Source organism: Osmerus mordax, chromosome 27, assembly GCF_038355195.1.
Source record: "Osmerus mordax isolate fOsmMor3 chromosome 27, fOsmMor3.pri, whole genome shotgun sequence".
Lineage (NCBI taxonomy): Eukaryota > Metazoa > Chordata > Actinopteri > Osmeriformes > Osmeridae > Osmerus > Osmerus mordax.
In genome coordinates, this window is record NC_090076.1 from 7,145,036 (window position 1) to 7,164,176 (window position 19,141).

Consider the following 19,141-nt stretch of genomic DNA (forward strand, 5'->3'; position numbering starts at 1 on the left):
ACTGACAGGACTGTAAACTAGTCTACCATTCATGCCCTACTGTTTGGCAGGAATAGTATAGCGTCGGTGTGTAGGATATTGGGCGCGTGGTTGTTAGCGTCGATGTGTGTGCATGTGCGATGTGTTTGTTAGTCGATGCCAAGTGTGTCGCGAAGCCACCGACTCACCACCGTTATTAATGTGAAATAAATCACCCAGTCTCGCCGGCATCACCCTAGTCACACCGCAAATATCGACACCTTTAATATTTTATATTGTAGGGCCTATTTGCCATAGGATATGTTTATTTGATCATTCGAAAGTAGTACATTAAAATACAAATTAAAACCCAGCTCTAAGGCCAATACATGGATTTTGACAGAAAAAAGACTCAATTTGCACCCAAATCCCTGTTGTGAACGATTTCCACCCTGGTCGCTGCAGGTGCTTGGAGGAGAAGGCCTTTGCTTCGTGTGTGTGTGTGTGTGTGTGTGTGTGTGCGTGTGTGTGTGTGTGTGTGTGTGTGTGTGTGTGTGTGTGTGTGTGCAAAAGCGAGAGAGAGAGGGAGAGAGAGAGACCAGGAAAAAAAGACTGCCAAGTTAGGGTTGGTTTATATGTTCTGTGGCATGTTAAGTTCTGACCATGAGGTTTGGGGTTGTATAGCTGGCTGAATAAGCAGTGAGGAGATCGGTTACATGAAAGTTAACATTCATCAGTAGGCTGACCAATAGGCTTCTCTGTCCGGATAGCCGTGCGGATATGACGGATAGGCTGTTGAGGCCAGTAATTCACGTTCAATAGCACTGGTTGGACGGATCAATACCGGGATATTAACCCAAACCGACACCGTTGTCTTCCGGGTGGCACCATCCTCTCCTACTGGTCATAAGAACAAGGCACGAGGGTCTGTATTTGGGAAGTAATTGGCTGGGGCTGGTTTATTCTGTTCCAGACTTTCACACACGAGTAAAGGTGATATGGCAACTGCAATAATTTGTAGACCAAAATAAGTGTCTTTACAAAAGACGTTGACTTAGTAAAGGCTGCTAGGCTACAGGCCTGCAGTGTGGCAAAAATACTAAAATAATACAAATTATGAAAATAAATATATAACAATAATTGGTCCCTACAGAACTGGATTTCAGGTCATTCTGTAGAGGCGTGCATGGTGACATCCATGCCCCTGCAGCGCGCGGGCCAGTGTGCTGGTGATGAGCAGGCATCACTAGGAGCTTTGGAATTATTCCCCACACTCACATAAGATCAGACAAATGAGTTAACATATTTTATTGATAATAATAGCAAACATAAATAAAACCATTACATGTGCTTAGATGAACGTTTACGATCTTTAAAAATCGGCTACACTGGCTTGTCTACTACATAAATATGCTAGCTTTCACTGACTTTCAATGTAAAGAGTCAGGTTCAGGCTTGTATGCAACACTTCATGTAGGCCCATGGTACATCCCTTAATACTCCACTCTAACAAGACTAAAAATCCAACATAATTTGAGCTACATGGCGGATGCAGGCTGGTTCACAGCTGCAGCAAGCTGTCGATAAACAGGGCATGATGCATCCATGCACGCCGACGGATCAGGGTTGTTGACCCGATGGACGTTAGCATGGCAACGAACAGCGTGGGTTTCCTGGTCTGATGTGAAGTCAAAACGTATTTCTGAACAATTTGGCCAGCATTTGGTCGATTAAAATAAAATATGATTCCAAATGGCCTAAAAGGCTACGTCTTTTTATTTATGGACATCTGTATAATAAAGAAGCCTATGCATGTAGCCTACCACTGGGTCTACATCTGTCTGTCTGCTTTTACTTCCTGTCAGTGAAGGCCTATAACATTAAATTAGTCTTCAACTAAACACAACGAACACGCGTGAATTTCATATGGTAGGTTGTTCCCATAACGCAATGGTTACAATTAGGCTGTGTATGTATTAGATATTTTGACCATAATATGAGGCTATTTTAGTTTAAAGTTTGCAAATAGGATAACAACTGGTCCAATATTAGCATAATAGGATACTTTTTAAACCTATGTTCAAGCTAATGAATACAAACAATTACGCTGCTGAACTTAACATGGTATTGCAGCACATTTTGTCTGGTCCTTTCGCTATTTGAAAACGCCAACGGGTGTTTATTTTCTTGGGTTTGTTGAAGATCGTTAGGCCTATGTTTACCCGCTGAATGTTTGTGTCACGGTGGAAAGGATGCAATTAATATTTAACCTTTCAGAAATCACATGTTCTGGCGCCCACACTGACGGCTTTATCTGCGAAACCAAAGAACCAGCTTCTTATCCACTGGACCCCAATATCTCAAGGTAAATGTTACACAGCATGGGATTGCAGTTTTGTTCAAGATAGTACAACCTGTATCTTATCAGGTTAAATGTCTAATGTAATCTTTTTGAGGAATTTGAGGGTGAGTTACAACATGAACAAACCTCGGCCTGATTGACGGCTCGTGACGTCAGACAGACCCCAGCTGCCCCCCTCCACACCCCACCCACCCAGACTACAGCCGCTCACGGAGCCCGTTGCGCGCGCAAATGCTCAGGCACAGTCACATCTTTACATACGCGCGGGCACGTCTTCATACACGCTGTGAGCTCGGCTCTGGCTTTCGATTGTACAAGGTGCTCCACGGCGAATGGAATACGAGCAGACACAGGCACAATAACAGGCGCGAGCAGCGGTTTCTCACACGGCTCTCCAGCAAGCAACGGATCTCTTTAAACCATGCTGGATTGACCGGAGAGCAGCTACAATCAATGGGGCTTTGAAATCGTTCAGAATTTATTGGAAAGGAGACAGAGGGAAAACGAGGGAGAGCGAGAGCGCGGGAGTGAGAGTGTGTGCGTGTGTGTGAGAGAGGGGCGACAGATAGGTGGACAGAAAGATTCTTTCAACGATGGAACTTACAATGGAAAACATTGGAAATCTGCACGGCGTATCTCACTCTCATCAGAGTGACTTGATGAACTCTCAGCACGCGCGGCAGCCCTCGTCGCACCGTAACTTGGTGTCGCACGGACGGTCAGCGATGGTGTCCAGTATGGCCTCGATATTAGAAGGGGCAGGGGACTACCGCACGGACCACGCGCTGTCCGGTCCCCTGCACCCAGCCATGACCATGTCCTGCGACTCCGGGATGAGCTTGAGCAGTACGTACACCACGCTCACACCGCTGCAGCACCTGCCGCCCATATCCACAGTCTCTGATAAATTTCACCACCATCCTCATCCTCACGCTCACCACCACCCGGCACACCAGCGGCTTGCGGCCGGTAACGTCAGCGGCAGCTTTGCTCTGATGCGGGACGACAGGAGCCTTGCGTCCATGGGCAACCTATACGGCCACTATCCCAAGGACATGTCAGGGATGGGTCAACCGCTGTCTCCTCTGTCCAACAGCCTAGGATCTTTGCACAACTCCCAGCAGAGTCTTGGTGCCTACGGGCACAGCGCGCACTTGTCCAATGACAAGATGCTGTCCTCGGGAGGGTTCGAGTCCCACGCTGCCATGCTGTCCCGGAGCGAGGAGCACCTGGCGCGCGGTCTCGGAGGCCACGGGGCCGGGATTATGTCCACTCTGAACGGCATGCATCACCACAGTCATTCGCACGCTCAGGGTAACGGGTCAATGCTCTCTGACCGGGAGCGGCAGACGGCGGGGGGCGGGCAGGGAGGTGGGTCGGGGCAGGTGGAGGAGATCAACACCAAAGAGGTAGCACAACGGATAACGGCCGAGCTCAAGCGCTACAGCATCCCCCAGGCCATCTTCGCCCAGCGGATCCTCTGCCGGTCTCAGGGCACGCTCTCGGACCTGCTCCGGAACCCGAAACCATGGAGTAAACTCAAGTCCGGTAGGGAGACCTTCCGGCGGATGTGGAAGTGGCTCCAAGAGCCCGAGTTTCAGCGGATGTCAGCGCTGAGACTAGCAGGTGAGAGGCGCGGTGTGTCCAGGCTACAGCTAGCAGACTTGTGTGTTTGTGTGTGTGTGTTTGTGCAAGCGTTGGGGGGGGGGGAATCAATGTTGAGTCAATGTGGCGAGACAGTCAACATCTCCTTACACAACCTTTAGGAGTCAACAGCCTATATGCGTAAAGTTGTCATGCTTATAGTTGTTACTTGGTTGGGTGTGTTGCCTATATGCTCTACTAACAATGTCTTCAAATGAAATTATAGTTGATATTCAAATAAAAGCTGAAGAACGAACTATAACATAAAAGGCAGTCAGGCTAGAAAGCAGTTACACTGCGTAACCACCAGAATTTTTGGTTTTCACTGAGATATCTATAGTCCCCTTAGTTTAGATGAAAATAACGTGATAACTTCAGGCCTATATACCTATACTGCAAATGTGTGGTTGTCATAGGAATCTGGTACTCTTGGGGCCTTGCATCACATGCTCGTGAAGCGCAAACAAGGCTGGTCTGAGGCGCAAGGGCCCAGCCAGTGAGTCAGAGGAGCGTGACCTCTCACGGATCGATCGCTCGAGTCCCGGCGTCCCTTTTCAAAGTAGCCCGCTGATAAATGATCAATATGGATCAGAAAGACGTCCCCAGAAACAGCTGCGTCTTTCTCTAGTATTTGGGCAATAATGGCTACCGTTCAGCTTGTATTTGGAAATACTAAGAGCTAAACTATTTCACTTTCTCACATGGCTTTAAGACGCAATGGGGATTTGTTGTAATCGTGTTGTTGAAGTGGTTGACTATATATATTTTAATATCCTTTATTATCCAATAGATGACTAAGTTTTGGAAAGAATCGTAGGCAGAAATGGCTATAACAACAAAACATTGCGAATTTATCCATAGCCTGTCATGATGTGCTTAAAATGTATATTGAAAAATACAAAGCAGTATTGGTTCAATCTATATTATCCTGGCTGGTAATACAACATGATAATACGCTATCGAATATATTTTATTACATCGCTTATAGTGCTAAAATGTAAGTCCAGATCTTCAGGTCGAAGGATGCGTCAGCGGTCAATGTCAATCTATCATGACCTGCATCTGTATTTTACAAATCTATATTTTTATTTCATTCACACGTATTAATTGTGACACAGAGGTCATTGCTTTAAACTCTGGTTTCCTACCAGCCAATACTGCAGCAATCGGCCTCTTTTTTCTTACTCAAACTCAAGGCCTCAAAGCTGCAAAAATAAAACTGAACCAGTTAATCTCGTTAACTTGAGTAAAAGAGGCGACGGAACGCCATGGAATTGAAACCCAGAGAGCATAAAGTGAGAGGGTGCTTTCATTGACGCGTTGTGTAAAGGACTGCACTCGGACCTCCGGTTCCTAACGTCAATCAGTCCTCGTGCCGTCGTATTTCAGCGGACGGTTCAATTAAGCAGATATAGTGGCATATTTTAGTTCCAGTCAATGCGCTATTGAAAAGCACTTAATGGCATGTAAATTGTTCTTCCACGCTTTTAGTGGTGTTCTGGTAAATAAAGATTTAAACACTCCACAATTGTCTCCTTAAGTGAAAGGTAATTGGGCCGCGAGGTTTTATATCTCCCACACCTGATAAAGAAAGCTCCTTAAGTGAACATGAGGCACTTAGAATAAGAACATAGTTCTCCCTGTGTGTGTGTGTGTGTGTGTGTGTGTGTGTGTGTGTGTGTGTTATTTTATTCATGATAAGAAACAATCGAAGTAGTCATCTATCAGTTTATTAAATACATGTATACGATGTCTTATCGTACACCTTGGCAGGTGCAACCGTGATGGCGCGTGGCTGTGATCATGTTTATAATTATTAATGTACAGGCCTGAATCCTTCGCGTGTCTTTTGTGAAAGAGCGGCGACAACACTGCGGTATAGTGTGAGCCACCTTGCGCGGTCTCCTGTGATCCAGTCACAACGCAGTTGGGCCAAATGACAAATGACGTCTATGTAGATGGCCTGAGCTACATTTTACTTACAGCATTTAAATTCTCCATTATCTGGTGTGCGCATGGGGCTGGAAGTGGGAGTGTGGGGGTTGGGATTTTGAAAGGAGGCTGGCAATACTCGGTCGCCCACATCAATCAATAAATTCAAATTACTATTCCAAATTCATCACAGTCTCACAAATCAATGCCGCTGGACTGCTTAGCTAATGCGAAAACCTCAGTGTCTGATAAAGGCACATGGCCGTCTCCATGCTAGCTTATATTTAAAAAAATAACATGATGTTGAGGAATTGCAGCGTCTTTATATAATATTGAGTTAACGAAAGGACCATGAATTAACCATCCTGTCCGTAGGCCTACGCGCTCGTTCTCGGATTCGGTGCAGAGAACTACATCCTTGGAACGAGCAGATGAAGAGGACTTGAAAAAAAGGTCACAACGAAACTATGTTGTATGGAACTATTATAGTCTCACTGATTAAAACGTTTGACTTCTGCTCTTTTTTTTCTGAAATTAAGAGGTTGTACTGAGGACCAATGAACGCGTCAAAATAGACTGTACGACTTTGAAGAGATCATTAGATCTGGTAAGAGTTTAGCCATGTTTAATCTAACCACTAGAGTAAACAAACCCAAGTTGACATCTTGAACAACAACTGAAATAGGCTACAAGCGATAGAGAGACACTAGAGAGGAGCCACGGATTGCATTAACGATGAAAACAATTCGTCTTTGCATGTGTGTTGAATTCCACACTCCATCTCAATGTATTTGGTCGGGTCAATATTGAAGTGATCGATAAGGATAGCCAGTGCATCTATCAATTATTCCGCCTCAGCACTCTCCCATAGGGTGTTCCCGGGCAGTGTATGGGGGAGGGCGGGGGAGAGAGGAAGGGAGGGGGGAGGAGCTGGGAAAACGGAAAGGACAATCAGAAGAGAGACCACTATTTTCTCACCTTACTTCCTCTCTGTGTTCTAATGATGTCACCTCTGTACACTGGACGGTAAACTAACTGTCTGTATGCCCTCGAGGCTCTCCGTTATACAATACGCCTGCGGTGAACAGGCCCCGTGCCGCGCGGTGCTATACCGAGAGACCAGTGGCGAGAGGAGAAGGCAACACCACCGCAAACACGAGCTCACCACGCGTAACCGACAACAACATGACGTTTCAAGTTTATTAGTAACAAGCACAAGTGCAGGTGCATTGGAAGTATCTGGTCTGGCTCCTTTGTAAAATCCCTAGTGGCCTATAAACATGTAGGCCTAATAATGATCTAAACATTTAAGGATAATGTCAATCCTAGCCCATTTCAGCTTCTACAGCCATACTTATCAACAGTCTATATAATAAGTTAAGATTTTGGGAAACTGAATAATAGGCTACTGAATAATTCGCTCACAATAAAATATGAAGTATTGTGTGCAAAAGATAAATATGAATTGTTAGATTCAAGAAAATTCCTCGTGATAGTTACTGGCACATGGTGGTACTATATTTTGAATTATTATAGGATCGCCGAAAACATTTTTTATGATAAACCTGCTTGATACTGGCCGGGAGGTGATCGATGCGCCCTTAAATAATTGATAGACGAGAGAAAACTGGGGAGAGCCTCGCAGCTGTGGTCTCGCCCGCGCCTTTTCTTAAACACAGCAATGTTTGTAGCTACTGTAAGACCCATTAAAACACAAAAACACATGTGCGCCCTCTCGCGCTCTCTTACACACACACACACACGCACATTCTCTCTCTCTCTCTCTCTCTCTTTTACTCTCCTTCATTCTCCTCGCTCCACTGTCATGAAAGTAGGTTCGACCTATATCCTGTTTCTTTGAATCTAATCCACCGTTTTGATTACACAATGTAGCGGGATTACTTCTCGTTTTAAGGATTTGAAATCTGGGAATGTGTATCTCATATAGGCCTAGTTATATGGAGTATGCGCAGCACCCACAACCTCAGTGTCCAACCTCCCGTATTTTTCCTCGTGCGTGCATGTATGTGATCGGGATATAGAGTGCGTCTGCGCCATACATTGTTAAGGCCGATCTGGCGAGCTCTGAATCGGTATTGATTTCCATTCCCCGGTCTCTCCTTTCCATCGCAGGAGCTGAACCACGCAGCCGTACTCCCGCTATCCCCCTCCCCCTCATATAGACCCCCCCCCTCCCCCACCACCACCACCCCTCCTCACCATCAACGGACCACCCTTCATAACATAGCCTACATACAACAGCAATGCTAAACGGCAGCTCGTGTCTGCTGTACAGCCCCCACTCTCCAAAGCAGAAACAATTATGTCAACCCGTGACACTTCGTCTAACAAATTTAGAAATATTAATAGCCTACGAGAGCGGACTGCTGCGAGGTCCTAGCCCGCTTTTGTTTCTCTCTCATCAACCCTTTCCGATCACAACGTGTGGGGGCCAACACACACGCACAAACAAATGGCCTACACACACGTCGCAATTATAAATGCAGCAGAGGTCTTTGCGTGCTTGTGTACAGTCTGGAACGCCGTCTATTCTATTCTAGATGATCCATCCCGCCGCTCCAGCGTCGCCCCCTCGCCAAACCGGATCGATAGGAGAGAATGACCTTTAAATCAAATTGCTAGGAGACTGAACGGTGTGCATGAGGCTAGCATCAAAGGGTTAAATGGCATTGCGTCACCAATTTCGAAGGAGAAGAAACAAACCAAACTGAAAATATAACTAGCCTTATGCCAATTTAGTGTTATCGGAAAGCGGAAAGGTTGCTTGAGCAGAACCGACATACTCGGGGAGTCAGGTGGCTGAGCGGTGAGGGAGTCGGGCTAGTAATCTGAAGGTTGCCAGTTCGATTCCCGGTCAAGCCAAATGACGTTGTGTCCTTGGGCAAGGCACTTCACCCTACTTGCCTCGGGGGAATGTCCCTGTACTTAATGTAAGTCGCTCTGGATAAGAGCGTCTGCTAAATGACTAAATGTAAATGTAAATGTACTCTTCGTGCATCACTAACGCTGTAAATCGTTACCGAGGATGATGACACCCGCGCGCGTTCCACAGGACTGTGTTGCAACTCTGATCCCGGCCGGACGAGAGGTCTCGTCCATCACATGTTGATGCTTTTCACTCCGGGCTAAACAAAACAGTTTGAATGCGGCCTACTGTAAACAGAACAGTTTTTTTCTATAAATTAAATTACACGAACGTTTATCTCTCTGGGAAACAAACTTGTCGCCATGACAAGTTTATCACTCTCCTGGTCAATTTGCTTTAAACAGTGTAACCCTTAATTTTGCCGATAGTGGTCATGAGTGGTGCCTCCGCTTGTTGTGAAACAATCTCAGCTTTGGGATCATCACTTTTTTTTTATAAATCACTGCATGAATTCCATTAAAAGGAAAACGAGGCGCTTCGAACAGAAACATGTTTACTCCTCGTGTAGAGTCAAAGATAGCTCGAGGTGACAATAGCGGAAGGTTGACATGACTAGAATATTCAAACGTCTATTCTGCGTCATCTGCCGAGCTATTCATGAGTGCGCTTGTCCTGGCCTGAGTGCTTTAACCAGGACCATGGTATATAAATAACCGTTCCACCGGTGTTGATGTGCCGATTGACTCTCCTTGCTACCCGTAGCCGCTTATCTGACACAATGACAGGCTATCGCTTACTGGAGGCCCGATAATGGCCCGTTTAATGCCCTGTCCGAGGCGCGTGCTTACGAACAAGGTAGAACTCGTGCTTACAATTTAGAAAGAAAAAGATCACTAAAACAGAAATAAGAATAGTGCCTTATCAGATCAAATATTATTGATTATTTAAAGAGGGAATACCTATAGGCCTATATTTTAGAGATATATTTGCCAGGCAGCCTATGCCTAGATTACAGTCAAAACCCAACAGAAAGCACTAGTTGTCTTTGATAAACTGTCAAACGAGAATCAAACAATCTTTTTTTTCTAACCGAAGACATAAGGGAAACGAAACGAACAAAGGCCATGCCAAACTGTAGCCTACATACTGTATTTGTGTTGTACTGAAACATCTAATGAAATCGAACATGGTTTAGAAATATGTCACATTGGTTGGTTATCGTCGATTTCTTCTCGTAACAGATAACATATTTGCCCGCATTTGACAATATATGTCTGTACAGTATATAGGCCTATATAAAAATGTTTTGGGCTATACCTGCATTCATGGGAAGCATAATCATTTGAGTGACACATTTTCAATGCTTCCTCTCAACACACCACGCGACAGGGCCTTACCGGGACCACTTACGGCACTACCGCATGTTACACACACGAGCACCGTGCCCGCAGATGCAACCCGAAACTCCAGTTGGGCAAACCCACACAAATCAACAAAGGAACAAAACGACCGTGAAATCAATTGATGAATTAATCGATGATATGGGCCTATCGTATGCTAAACGGAGTAGGCCTAAACTAACAGAAGAATTTGAATTGATGTTTAATTTAGCTCCACTCGTTTTATAATAGGTCTAGGCCCACGCGCTGAACTGACATTTCTAAGTAATTAATTTACTACTAGCTACCCGAGTTTGCCTATATTACCTTACACTGCATAATTCTAAGGTAGTTTGCAAATTGCAAATAGGAATAGTTAGACATGTAATATTTCTAGGTATGCGTTTTGTGTGTATATTTACATCGTGTGTGTTTGTGAGTTTATAGGCCCAACATTACGCTACATAAAGGCTATGTAATGATTGTCAGTGACGTCAGGGTGTGGTCTTCTCTCCCTTTATCTCAAGCAACAGCACGCACACACAAACACTCACTCACACACACACGCACACGCACACACACACGCACACACTCACAGACAATGCATGCTGATATGGATGAACTAACTAACTTTTTACACTATCAAAGCCACTCAGTTTATAGTGTTGACTAACTGTTAATGATACACTTGTAGGTTTTACACACACAATCTACACACCCAAACAAGCCAAAAACTTTACACTACACGCAACGTATACACACGCAAAGCTGTCTGTAAAAAGTCTGTCACACAACAAGAAATCTACAAAAGCAGTAGTCCGCTTATAAATGTGCATTGTGTTATACTACAATAATAATAATCAAATAATAATTAAACAAAAAATAACAATACAAATAATTTAAGTTGTAGTCTAATTGTTGTAGGCCATTTTGTTTCATTGGCAATTTTATTTTTTATAAACAAAATCCACGTGGTGCAGCATAGGACACATTATTGTGGTGTTATAAAATTGATTTCTTTTTTTGCACAGAGATTTTTTAGGACAAATAATATTTATCCCTATCGAAGTTTTCATTTGCATGCTCTTTTTCAGTTGACAAATCCATCAAAATCGACCTTTGAGACGATTAGCGGCCTGTCCCGCTGATAAAATGTTCACGCATCCCATAAATCACCATGGAGAAAAAAGAACCCTTCGTGAAAAAGCTAAATAATATCATGGTTTGACCGACCTGGCAGAGAATTATACTTGTTCGATACTGCGTTACAAAGACAGCATTATGCCTCCGAGTCTTCCAAGCCCTGATCCCATCAGTGTTGGTATGCGAGTGTGGGTCGGCCATGTTTAAAGCATGTTTACACTGGCCGAGGTCTTCCGCAAGCCTGCGGTGGCCACCATCTCCAAGGGTCAGTCATATTAGCTAACAGCTCTAAATAGACATGACACTGCCTTCATTTCGCATTTTGAAGTATCGATCAAATCGGCTAATGGGACTGTTATAGCTGGCTTTCACAATGCATTTACCACCCAGGTAACGAAGTGTGAGGGCCTCACGGCATGTCTGGCAAATATCTTGAAGACCATATTTAGGCTATTTGTTATTTCTCTATTTACTTTTGGCTAAGTGTTAATTTCAAGCGGATGACTTGTTGCGTGTAGGATCCTATAGCCCAGAACAAATTACACAAAAACAATGAATTAATCAATTCATAAATAGCCTAGCCTATAATTTCGCCTAATAATAAACATAGGCTAACTCGTAGGAATGTAGCATCTGAAAAGACTTTATACCCTCCAAAATATGTAATAGGCTGTAAAGGCTAATCTATAAACCTTGTTGAACCAAGCCTTGTTCATCACACAACAAAAGGCTAAACCAGCAACTTGTTTGAAAGTGGTTCCTACAATATCACCCACATTAGTGTGGTTCTGCGCCCAGGCCGAGCCTCGGTCTGTGCTGTTGACATAGTGACTGTAGCTCGCCCTCAGCGGCCGGTCCTCGGTGGGGGAGAGTCTCACCACACCTCTTTCTGGATCCGACCCATGCGAGCAATCGATCCCGGGCAGACCGGTTGGCTGCTCGGTGCGGTTGATTATCGACCCCCTCCATATAGCCTACCCCTCGCCCCCCCTCCCTCCCACACACACCGCACGCACACCTGACTGCCGCACAGACTGCTTCACACGCTAACATATTTATTATTCATACTTATTTATAAACTTGTTTGATTATTTCATCCAAAGTGTGATGTATCTATATTTGATAAGCAAATTCAGAAAAAGACACTCTCAACTGATAAACTAATAACTCATAGCCTATTCCAAACATGGGCCTACACTAGCTTGAATTAACAAAAAAATTAAAGGATAATTTCTGAAACAGGTAAACGATCAATCCGGATTGTTCTTCCGATGTATCTGTTATTAAACTAACATTAGCCTACTATAGGCCTGTTACATCGCACATACTGTGCTGCATGTGTTCATTCGAAGATAGCGACACCAATGCCTTCTATTATCCCATGCATGCATATAAAAAACGAAAAAATATATATTATAGGCTATAAGATAGGCAACTTGAGAATAGATATCCACTAAAACAAATCACTAGGCTGGATAGGCCATCTGTAGGCGTAAGTCGTGCATGAAAGGCGTTCACGTTCTAGTCAACGGTGATTGATCAGGTTTAACTCGCGTTCACAAAACGAGCTTTTAATTCTACAAGCGTGATAGAACGTGCGTGTGTGCGGTTGTGACACACGCACGTGCGAGAAAAAACGCCCAGCGGAACTCTGCCAGGCTGACAGCGGCTGCCTGGAGAAAACGAGACTTGTTGGAGAAGTGTGGAATGCCTTGCAGCTCGATTGCAGCAAACAACCAGAGAAGTATAAGGTTATCAGTATATTAACACTAATTCTCTCACATTTCATTAAGCGATATTGAGCTTAGAGAGCTTAAAGAGAGTGAGATAGAGGGAGGAGGGGTGTTTGGGAGCAATCTTGGCACTAAACGGTCTAAACGGAGTCAAACGTGACGTTTAAAGTACGGTTTGTCGATGCTCACGCTATCAATCTTTGTGGAACACGATGCAGGCTGAAACAAACTAACAAGCATATCAAATCCACAGCGGCTTTCAAAAGAACGGAAACGTGGAAACACCGCCGCCACCATCAGAGGCTGTATTCTACTGGGGAATGGGGGTATGGTCCAGTGGCCTGCGGGAGATGGGGGTGGAGGTGGTGTGTGTGTGTGTGTGTGTGGGGGGGGGGGGGGGGGGCAGAAATACAGCCCCTTGCCAACTGGCTCTGTCTGAAAGGTGCTGAAGGAAGGCGCCCGAGGTGATTCGGCGGGGGGGCGGTCGCCAGGGAACTGTAAGGTGGCTGTAATGCTTTAAAACTGACCTGAACCGCAGCCAACTAAGCTGTTTATTGCCAGATTAATTAAATCAGTCGTTAGGGCCAACACTATTCACACACGATCTAGCTGGATGTTCGACACGCAGCCCTAGGCGAAAATATCATTTTGAAATGATGAGGCCTAAAGTAAATAAATAAGTCATCAAATCCGCCACGATGTTATGATAATAAATAAATTGCAGTGTTAAATTGTCTGAAGCACTACACCATTCTCCTGAAAATCGGCAACCACGTTCGTCATGGCTTACGGCCCTGAGTTTATGCTGCTCCCTTTTGTCTTTAAATTCTAGTTAATCATTAAATGTTCTTAATATTTTTTTGGTAGGCCCAGTGCTATATGGATGTATTTGTAATTGTTTTTATATCAGAACTTCTGATGATCCATCACCAAGTCGATCTTAGCCAGATACCCTACAACTGTGTTTTCACTCCTTAACCTCAAGAATACCCTGATAAAAACGGATTTAAATAAACTTCCTTATGCCAGTCACCTTAACCCAAATCAATGATTAATGAAAAAAGGCTACATGACGTGCTGAAATCAATTAGGTCAACGTTGTATTCTATGTGGTTCTGCCATGTTGGTTTGGTAACCCGCATTATGTGTGTGTGTCTAGGCCTACCTACCTCATACCTTTCCCTCTTCTCATGACCCCTCACTCCCTTTCTCACTCAGAATGACAACCCTACAACACTTTCCAGATTCACCCACTCTCTCTCTCTCCTACACACACACCCTCCGAGGCATACTTAATTGGACGAACTGAATTTCACACACGAATTATTCACGAACCTATCGACCCATATTGAACACCCGAAGCCTTCTCGTCACCTCTCTAGGCGTGTTGTAATGCTACGAATATTAATGTAATGAGAAAATTATCCAAGTTATAGTTCACATTTGGATTTAATAAACGCATAGGCTACACGTTACTGATGCCTATATATGGGAGTCAGATGGCTGAGCGGTGAGGGAATCGGGTTAGTAATCTGAAGGTTGCCAGTTCGATTCCCGGTCATGCCAACTGATGTTGTGTCCTTGGGCAAGGCACTTCACCCTACTTGCCACGGGGGAATGTCCCTGTACTTACTGTAAGTCGCTCTGGTTAAGAGCGTCTGCTAAATGACTAAATGTAAATATATCGTATAAGCATTCCTATCTATCTTACAAATATTTCTGCACGTCCAGCGATGCATTAACAAAGCATTGTTACAGTTAGACTATATCACCACACAGCAATCCTGATAAATTGATTGAAAGTAACTGTTGTGATTACAGTAGCCCAGTTTAATTTCTGTTCTCCGTCGATGCCAAACACGAAACAAACGTGCTAAAAATGGAGAATGAAAAGAGTTCAATGAAGGAGAGTGAAGCAGCCTAGCTAAGACCGGTACGACCCACTGTCTCATTGAAAACCCTGTTAACATTGTAACATGACTGAAACACAAAGAGCAGAGCTTTGAAGGTAACACACGGCAGTCTGTGCGCAGCGGGGCGCGTGAGAGGCAGACGCTTCTGACGGGAGCCAAAGATATAGGCGAACCCCAAAAATACATTTCTATTATGGGGCATGGTGCGGCATGCTCTTTGTGTGAGAGTGGTTCTCTTAGTCTCTCCGCGCTGTGCTTGCCTACAGTGGCTCTAAAAGCTGGAGTAATCGATTTCTTCTTTTCTACGCCGCGCTTGGTTCAGTAATCAGGGCCCCCTTCCTCACCGATCGATCCGTATCGATTACTAAATCCAGCGCCTGTAGCAAGGTAGCGCGCGGTGGCGCCGAGCACTGAGGCCACAGCGAGAGTGACACCTACCGTAGAGCTGACGGTAAAACACCGGGACTCTCTCCGAGCTTACCTGGGAACCGGAGTACAGCCTGCACAATGAAGCGATAGTAGGTCGCAGTTAGCTGTGGGTGGTTATTGACTGGAGGTTTTTAAATGCAAATTAAAACCCTCTTTACTGTATTTCTGTTCGGCATTTAAGATTATTTTATTGATGAGGTAAATCAAGGCTTTCAGAAGTGAACGCACACACACAAACAAACAAACAAACACACATGCAAACACACACACACTCTCCTGCACGTGTAAGCGAGCGGAATGTACACGGGTATATTTAACATCCTCACCGGTAAATAAGCCTCCTGTGGGATATTTTTACAGAGCTGTTTGCAGAGGGTACTCGTGACATCAAGAAATCGTCGCTCATTACGCTTGATATTGTGGAATGTTGAGTGGAACATGAGGGGCCAACTCTGTACCCCGGGGAAATTCTTTTTCGAAACACCTGTGGACTGATTGGCCAAACTCATCCGTACTGCCCATAAAGTTGAGCTTTTTGGAAACAGTAACGTTGGCCGCAGTTGATGCGATTGAATGCGCATTTGACACGTCTTCGCCTCTGCTAGTGCACAGATAAACAATATGTTTGTGCGCATGTGTGTATGTTTGACTCTGTGTGGGTGTATGTGTTACTACTGTACATGTGTGTGTGTTTGTAGGTGTACATGCCTGTGTGTGTGTGTGTGCGTGCGTGTGTGCAGCTGTACTGTAGTGTTGAAAAGAGATATGAACACGATGGATCTTGCAATGACGCTGTTAGAGACACACAGATATCACACAAACACATGTGGGCCTATTCATTAAGCGGAATATTTAATGCGAATCAACCTGCATTTTCAGAAGGAAAATGTCAGGGAATCAAATAGTTGTTTCCCATGATACTGTCCAATGTTTGTCCATATTGCGTTTATCTGAATACTGTTGGAGAGCATGTTTTTGGTCTGTTCTGGTTCTGTAATATCTGGCTGGAGTTCAAAGGTCATCTTTGTGGAAGAGGCTCGGGTCTCAACAGGGAAAACCCTGAATTAATGAAGGAGGAATATAACAAGAAGATCTGCAGTGTAGGGAGACCATGGAGAGGCAGAAGGATAAGTGTGAGAGGAGATGATGATGGTGATGATGATGGTGATGATGATGGTGGTGATGATGATGATGGTGATGATGATGATTGTGATAGTGATGATGGTGATGATGATGGTGATGATGATGGTGATGATGATGGTGATGATGATGATGGTGATGATGGTGATGATGGTGATGATGATGGTGGTGATGATGGTGATGATGATGATGGTGATGATGGTGGTGATGATGGTGATGATGATGATGGTGATGATGGTGGTGATGATGGTGATGATGATGGTGATGATGATGGTGATGATGATGGTGATGATGATGATGGTGATGATGATGGTGATGATGGTGATGATGATGATGATGATGATGATGATGGTGATGGTGATGATGATGATGATGATGGTGATGAGGAAGAGGATGGTGGTGGTGATGGTAATCATGATGATGATGGTGGTGATCCAACTTCCTTGTGAATCCAGCACTCAGATTGTACATGCTGCAAAGTAAACCGTGTGTGTGTGTATGCATTTTAATGTGGGTGTGTGAACTTCTAGAAGTCTGTGGCCACGGCAACAATGATGGAGGAAGATGGCTATAAATACCCTTATTGTGTCAGTGCATATTTGTGTGTGTATGTGTGTGTTTAGGACTCTAGTGGGTTGTGTTTGAAGTAGCAGACTGCAATCCTGCTGGAGGGGCTCCTGACCTCCATCCCTGTAGAGATCTCTTTCTGTCTCTTCTGTGAAGACTTTTAGAAATCTCTCTCTTTCTTTCTCTTCCTCGTTCTCTCATTCTCTCTTTCTTTCCTTCTCTTCGTCTCTCCGTTTCGTCTTTTAGATATATTCTGTATCTCTGTCTCTCACGTCCATGCTTTTGTCTCTTACTCACACGCAAACACTCGCACACACACAAACGTTCACTTTGTGTAAACGTCCCGCCTTCTCTCTCAGTTTCTCAAACAGCATTAATATTGGATCAAACAGCCAGTGTGCAGCTCTCTCTCTCTCTCTCTCTCTCTCTCTCTCTCTCTCTCTCTCTCTCTCCCTCGTTCTCTCATTCTCTCTTTCTCTCTTTCTCTCTTTCTCTCTTTCTTCCCTTCTCTCCGTCTCTCTGTTTCGTCTTTTAGATATATTCTGTATCTCTGTCTCTCACGTCCATGCTTTTGTCTTTTACTCACACGCAAACACTCGCACACACACAAACGTTCACTTTGTGTAAACGTCCCCCCTTCTCTCTCAGTTTCTCAAACAGCATTAATATTGGATCAAACAGCCAGTGTGCAGCTCTCTCTCTCTCTCTCTCTCTCTCTCTCTCTCTCTCTCTCTCTCTCTCTCTCTCTCTCTCTCTCTCTCTCTCTCACACACACACACACACACACACACACACGCGCACCCCAGGCTGCTGCTGTCTGCTCTCTGCAGGCTGGAAGGAATACCCCCACTGGGGACCCCAGCACACACTCACTCACTCACACACAACACCACACACACAGCATTATACACATGTACACACACATATACACAGCACCATGCACACTCACACACATGCAAACACATATCACACACACGCTGCACCATACACATGAAGACATATCACACACACACACACACAGCACCATCCACATACACACACGCCTACACACACACTCACATCCCACACACACACACAACCATACACACACGCTCTCACTCTCTCACACATCTCATTGTCTCCGTCTCATCTTTTGATGTATCCACCTCTCCCGACCCCCACATACACACACACACACACATCACATTTGTGTATTTACCTTGCCGTGTATCTCTTTTCCCCTCTCTGCCCCCCCGACCCCGCCCCCCCTCTACCACCCCCCTCCCCCCCCCAGCCTGCAAGCGCAAGGAGCAGGAGCAGCACAAAGACCGCAACATGGCGCCCAAGAAGCAGCGGCTGGTCTTCACCGACCTCCAGCGGCGGACGCTCATCGCCATCTTCAAGGAGAACAAGCGGCCGTCCAAGGAGATGCAGATCACCATCTCCCAGCAGCTGGGCCTGGAGCTCAACACCGTCTCCAACTTCTTCATGAACGCCCGGCGCCGCTGCGTGGACCGCTGGCACGACGAGCACGGGACCAGCCCTGGTCAGCCCGGCACCTCCGCCACCACCTTCTCCAAAGCCTGAGGAGGGGGGGGGGGGGGGGGGGGGGAGGACTGAGGCCGGGGAGGGAGGGAGGGAGGGAGGGGGGGGTACCTGTAGTTGTCCAAGCCTTCCCTTCGAATCATCTTCCTCCACCTCCTCCTCCTGTTTAATGCTATTTGCCCCTGAGACCGCCAGCCTGACTGTTATGGAGCAGGACAGTGTCAGTATACGGAAGCATCTGCACGCCAGGACAATCACTCTGGGCTGTTACTGACCACTGTATCTGGGGTGTGTTTGGTGCGAAGCCCGGGGTAGCGCTGGTGGGTTTAGAGGTGAGCAGACCAACGTTAACCCTCCTCAGACCCACTCCGAGCCTCTCTTGCTAGTCCTGCCCTCCCTTTGTGTATGCTCTACCTCTCCCTCTCTCCCTCTCTCCCTCTTTCCCTCTCCCCCTCTCCCCCTCTCCCTCTTTCCCTCTTTCCCTCTCCCCCTCTCTCTCTCTCCCTCTGTCCCTCTCCCCTGTCCAAAGA

General features: G+C 45.4%; 1 protein-coding gene across 1 annotated transcript; it reads left to right on the plus strand.

Moving 5' to 3' along the window:
* Positions 1-2,913: 2,913 nt before the first annotated feature.
* Positions 2,914-18,653, plus strand: onecut3a (one cut homeobox 3a). The gene is made up of 2 exons (XM_067230697.1): positions 2,914-3,946; positions 18,361-18,653. The coding sequence occupies exons 1-2, from the start codon at positions 2,914-2,916 to the stop codon at positions 18,651-18,653; spliced, it is 1,326 nt and encodes a 441-aa protein (XP_067086798.1).
* The last annotated feature ends 488 nt before the right edge of the window (positions 18,654-19,141 follow it).

Bases quoted from the DNA above. Each gene is read 5' to 3' on its own strand.
- onecut3a (XM_067230697.1), top strand. From the start codon at position 2,914: ATGGAACTTACAATGGAAAACATTGGAAATCTGCACGGCGTATCTCAC. The intron at 3,947-18,360 runs GTGAGAGGCGCG...TCCCCCCCCCAG, and splicing joins GTCAGCGCTGAGACTAGCAG to CCTGCAAGCGCAAGGAGCAG.